This window comes from Triturus cristatus, chromosome 5_2, assembly GCF_964204655.1.
Source record: "Triturus cristatus chromosome 5_2, aTriCri1.1, whole genome shotgun sequence".
NCBI classification, from domain to species: Eukaryota; Metazoa; Chordata; class Amphibia; order Caudata; family Salamandridae; genus Triturus; species Triturus cristatus.
In genome coordinates, this window is record NC_140588.1 from 1,089,075,522 (window position 1) to 1,089,081,521 (window position 6,000).

General features: G+C 42.4%; 1 protein-coding gene across 2 annotated transcripts in view; it reads left to right on the forward strand.

The window, feature by feature from the left end:
* Positions 1-5,450, forward strand: part of NONO (non-POU domain containing octamer binding) — a 28,925-nt gene extending 23,475 nt beyond the window's left edge. The window contains exons 11-13 of one of the 2 annotated variants that reach the window (XM_085608439.1): positions 3,634-3,767; positions 4,056-4,135; positions 4,592-5,450. In XM_085608439.1, the coding sequence (XP_085464565.1) occupies positions 3,634-3,767; positions 4,056-4,100 (179 nt within the window). In that variant the 3' untranslated portion in view covers positions 4,101-4,135; positions 4,592-5,450. The remainder of the gene's footprint in view (positions 1-3,633; positions 3,768-4,055; positions 4,136-4,591) is intronic. The other variant, XM_085608438.1, reaches the window with a different exon arrangement.
* The last annotated feature ends 550 nt before the right edge of the window (positions 5,451-6,000 follow it).

The following is a 6,000-nucleotide window of genomic DNA, read 5'->3' on the forward strand; positions in this document are numbered from 1 at the left end:
CTCCCAATTTATTTCCACTTGTACTTGGAAGTCGGAGCCTCTGCCTCTAAGTGTTCTAGAGGGTGTTGTCATGGATTGGTTGTAGTTCAAGTTTTGTTCTTTTTTCAAACTTCAAGTTCCTTGCCAGTATAGCCTATGATAGTGATACATACTGCTTTACTATGGTACCCCCACAGTCCCACACGGCCTCTTCGACGAGGAATTTTTCAAGCTTGCAATCTATAAAGATATCAATACTGGAGAACTGCAGTTAAGTCGCTCATTTTCTTAGCCCTTATTAATATGCACTTGTATTAATCATAAACTAAATCATTGTGGCAGCCTAGCTTCTGCTTCAGGCCACTTCAATTTAGCGGTTATGCGGCTGGGGCATTTTTTTCATAATTATAGATTTGCCTCGCAATCTGCTATAATTTGCAGATTTTAATACATATTTCTTGCTCAAACCGTGAAAGTTACTGAATGCAGCGACACATGCTGCAGGACAGTGGAAGGGCCTTTGCACTGGTTGACTGCACCTTTCTGTTGCTTATTGCTATGTTTGTGACAAACTGATAGTTATGAGGGGCAATCTATGCCAAGACAGGTGTGAAAATGACAAAATACAATCATGAAAAGTGCTGTATTATGTTCCGTAATTTAATCAACCTGGCCGCACTATTTGGCCTTCTGCTGCATAATTCCAGTGGTACCGCTTATCGTGGGTGTAATGAAATTCTAAAATTAAATTTTCAGTGCTTTACTTGTTGGGACCTCATAGCACTAAATACACAGGTCGCTATTCTGTATGGTGCCAAGCGGGCTCCAGTTCTGTGACTCTGCTCTCGTCACTGACATCTGCTGCGATTGAATTAACCAATGTTTCATAATGTACAGTTAATTTCCCATCAAATAGTTCAAATTTGCTTTTATTTCTCATTCTGTGTGCTTAATTTCATATGCAGTTACTGTGAAGGTGAAAAACAAAATACTTGTTTTTAGCCAGATCTAATAACTTTTTTACTGTTATCAGTACGAGCTTTAAACAGATTTTTGGAATAAAACACTTTAAAAATTCATTCCACGGCTGCCCTGATGACGTCTTACTAATAAAACACACATGAGCCCGGCTAAGAATAATTAGGAGAGTTCATATAAAATTATACTTGACCATATCTGAGCCATTGCAGAATCGTGAAATGTGAACAGTCGCAGGTGGCAACTTCGCTTCATGTAAATGAAGATGGCCTGGAAACACGTCAAATGTGTCGTCGCCAAAGTTTTTTTTATCCCCTGCTGTTGGGCTCAGAAATGGCAATCGACGACCCTAGCAATTGAACACTGGGCATCTGAGCAGAGTACTTGGATGTGAAATCAATGGTTAAGCAAGTGTCAGCACAGGAACCAGTTGGGCGTAACTGCTGAATATTCAAAGGCTAAAAAGGCAGACACCAGACCCTCCCTATTCCTCCTGCTCCTCAAATCCATCTGCTTCAATTATCCCAGAAAAGATTTCATAAAGCATTCTACCATGAAAAATCTAGCGTTTTAGAGCCAATAACAGTTAAACTGAGAATGAACATGGCGTACCAGGGATTGGGGCTTGAGGCCTTGGGTGACCTGTGCAGGAAGCTGGCTATTTATATAGTGGACCAACACGAGTCCAAGCAATCCTTGTTGGTTTACAGAGGTAATAACATGAAATATTCTCTTTTGGTAGTGTGGTCACACAGTTTAGGCTTAGAGCATAGTGCTAAGCATTTGTACGCGTACAGTCAAAATCTGAGCATTTAGAAAATAACACTTTAATATAATTTTAGACACATCTGAATCAGGTAAGTACTTTTGGAGATATTAATTTTCAAAGTAATAGAGAATATTCGAATAGCAGTTTAAGGCGTGAGCATCAAACCATGTGATGTTCCTGTATAGGAGAAACCTACACTGCATAGATACTTGCAAACTGTTTTGTATACTCATGGGGGCTTACGGTGCTTATGGGCCATGGTCCATAAAACCACCACCAGCTGTTTTACCTGCCCTGGTTCAGAGGTACTGGTCCAGTTTGTCGTGAGTGCTGCGTGTTAAAGTAAATGGCAAAGGTACCTTCAAAAGTGAGGCTGCAATGGGGACTTGATGACAAGTCTGGCAGAACCCAAAAGGTCTCTTATCTCGAGCACAGAGACAGTGTTTTCTGTGAATGTGGGAAGGGGGTGAATAGGATGCAGAGGTGTTGAGTTTAAAAGGTTGCTCTATTTGCTTGGGTGAACTGGATAGAATAGGACCGCAGGGATACTCTGTGCAGGCCTCCGTGATCCTGAAGTCCCTCTAGAAGTCTGCTTTGGCATCCATGATGCCCGGAGACAAAGCTTTTGTTGCAGCAAATGCTCCAGTACCCAGGGTAGTGGTCCTGGGTGGCTCTTAGAGTATCTGGCGTCTCCTAACTTGGAAGGATGACAGATCTGACCTGGAGCTATGAAGATTTTGTCCTGGTGAGCTGTTTCCTTGGTGGGCCAGATTATTATTAAGTTTCATTCAGGGGGTACCTCTAAGGTACCCTCTGGATGTATGTCTTAATAAATCCGAAACTTGCAAAAGTACTGATTTTTCAAGACCAGATGTTAACCTATGGTGTTTGGTCTCAAAGCCATCATGTAGCTGGGTAACTCGTAATGACCAGTGCCCAGTACATGCCTCCATGATGTTTTCTCTGATCACTTGCAATGTCTTATCAAACTAGACTCCTGCATGAGCGAATATGCGCCTGTGATAGGTCCTCACATGTCACATAATGCACCCTCCTGTAGGGGTAACTTGCACATAGTACCTGCAGTGTCTTTCGGCAAGGCAGTGTGCCATGTGGTGTTTTTAAAATTTGGCTTGCACCTTTTCATCTACAGTATTTTGTGGTCCCTCTGGGTGGCAAAATGCATACTGCATAGGGACTGTTTAGTACCCCTGCCCGGAGTACCCTAGGTACTATTTACCAGGGCTCTAAATTCTTAGCCAATTAAGTAATAATTGAAAATTTATTTCTTTTTGCGCCGGAAAGCAGCTCTGGCCCTGGGGCCAGGTTAGTTTGCGGAGTCCCAGTGCACTTATCAATCAGTACCCATGAGCAAGAAGTAGGGATGGCATGTCAAAGGGCTCTTTCCTACAGGTACCTGCCCAGAATTGTTTACAAGCAGCATACTTTGGCCAAGTCATAAAGCCAAGTTTAAATGTCAAGTCTCCTAGTGCCGTGGCTAAAAAAAAATCCCCAGTCCCATGTAACAGTGAAGATTGGTTTGTCCATCACAAAGATCCTCTGAACAAGGTGTTCAAATCGCTGTCAAGGATTTTTTATTCCATGTTTTTATGTGTAGTTTGCAGAAGAGGCCAACTAAACCTTACTAACTGTAGAACTATTGTGCTGGAAGGTGGTGGGGTAATGGTCAGAATTTGGTGTCTGGGCATGTTCTGTAACTGTTCTCCTGTATCTGTCCTTTTCACAGTATCCCAATAGAGATTAGGAAGAATGATTGTGGACTGAGTGGCATTGTTACAGACTTTTATTAAGTTCTGTTCTTTCAGTTATAGGCACTGTAAAGTGATGAGATGGAATCTTTGCAGAAGACGGTCTTGTAAGATTGAGGGTGTATTTTTTTTTCTCAGGTGCAATGGGGATGAACAACCGTGGCTCGATGGGAAGTGCTCCAAGTGTTCCACCGAGTGCAGCAGCAGGAACAGGGACACCCACTGCAGCCACAACTCAAGCACTAATGCCTGAGGGATCTGCCATGGGAATGGTAATGTTTGCTGCATTACAGTGGCTTGGTGCTAGTTCTTTACTCTTTGGGTGCTAGTGAGTTTATGTGCTGGATTTATGTGAGCCTTTATTGGCTGCCTGTTAACTTGGGAGTGTAGGAGGAGAGGGGTTGGGTGGGGGTGGCATCACACTTGGAGCTAGAACAATTAAATGGCACACATTTATTCTCACAGTAGTGTCATAAAATTTGGGGCAGACAGGTGGGCAGCTGCTCCCTATTTGGAGAGACTGTTTTAATTTGCCCTTTTTGTTTTTTTATACTTTATAGATTTTGTTAAAAGCAATACAAGCTGTTAGAACACACCAACAATAAGACGTGTTGGTCAGGAACACAACCATTACTATAGGGTAAGAAACAGCTTTAGGGGATTATAACAAAGGTGTAGGGTCTGTTGAACATAGTTGTTTAATTTTCTTCTGTAAAATAGCCCAACATGAGGGCAACAAATGTTTTACTTTCTGAACCCTCATGTTGGTGGGAGGGAGGCTTAGCTTTCCAACCGAATGTGGGAGATCCTGAATATTACCTTCTCTGTGCAGCATGTGCTGTGACCGTTCATGTCTTAATCTTGTAGTAGTCATACACATGGGTCTCCCAGCAGCATTTGCAGTAATTGCACTCGTAGAAATTTCTATTGTTAATCAAATAAGAACCTGTCTCCTCGTCTAAATTTTTGTTGTGTGCGGATTATCCTGAGGTAAGATGTGGCATGCTTGGGGATTTAAGTAAACTTGGTATAACTAAACTAGTATGACACAGCATACTGAAGGAGTTGCCTGACAAATGTTTCTTTCTTTCTCCAGACGCCACCCCCTGCGGAACGCTTTAGCCAGAACAGTGCAATGGAAGGACTTGCAGGTGCTCTGGCAGCAGGTCAGCAGCCGCCTGGTTTCAACAGAGGAGCCCCTGGAGGAGATTTTGGGCCCAATAAGCGTCGTAGATATTAGACTCCTCTCCTTCTCCCCAGTTTTTCGGAGGGCCCTTACTATTAGTGATCTTTCACATCTATTTTGTGGACAAAACTGGTGCTGTCCTGAACAGCTTTCATATTTCACTCGATGTGTTTTTTTTAATTTAAATAGAATGGCTTACTGCGTTGTGTTCATCTGTGCAAAGCTGATATTCTGGTATTGCCTGGAACAAGTCCTCTCCCAATGCCTTTATCATTCCAAGCAGTGGCTTCCTTTCTTTTCTGAAGCCGTGCTGTTTTTTGTTTGATGCCATGCTCCTCCGATAACTGCCCCTGAAAGGGGGGGCTTTTGGTTTAGTTTGCCTTTTCTTCACATCTTGTGGCTCATTTAATGCCATTTTACCCCATCATGCAGTTAACATAAAGGGGTTTTAGTATTTTTTTTTTTTAAATTTACATACATGTTGGCCTCTGGAGTTTTTTTAGGGGCTAGTGTAGTTTTCGCGGACATCTGTTAAATATGGTTCCTTTTGATAATGTGTTGTATCTCTGTTCAATGTCTGGCAATTAGTAAGGTCGTTCTTGGAAATATACTGTATCCCAAGCTGATTGAACTCCATGCAACAGTAACCATGACTGTCTAAGCCTTGTTCCATGTAAATCTTTTGCATTGGGATAAAAGATGTAAAGTAACCAACCGGCGGTGAGATGTGATGGTAATGTATTTAGTAAAGTGAATTTTAATCCCTTTTCATCTGGTTTCTGTGTGCTTCTTGGAGAAAAGTGACTGGTGTGAGTGGCTTTTGTAACTTGCTTCTATAGAATTTTACTTTTGCTTATGGACTCCTAATTTGTGGGAAGCGTGTTTGTATTACAGGTGGTGCCCTGCACATTTGTGCTACAACTCAACTGGTGTGGAGATGGGGGAGTGAACTGTCTCCAGTCATGAGTAGGGTTAACTGGTACCTGGTAGCTTGTCTCTAGACCCACATACCCCTTCCCAGATATTGCGGCATGCATTAGGAAATTTGGTGGCCCAAAAATGTTAATTTTGCACAGAATTGCATTTTTTGCTGCACTGTTTTTTAGTTTATGCCCTAATGAGGGAATCTGCAGGGGAAAACCACGGGGTACATTCTTCTAACCCGCAATAGTATTCAGTCTCTTCCACCCTCTAATTTATTCCTCCAAGACTGAAGTATCCAGAGCCTTAAATGGCAGGTACTGCTTTGTCATTATCTAGGTGCCAAACTGCAGTGTGAAACACAAATCTGGGATCAATCCCAGCTTGATGCTTGACCA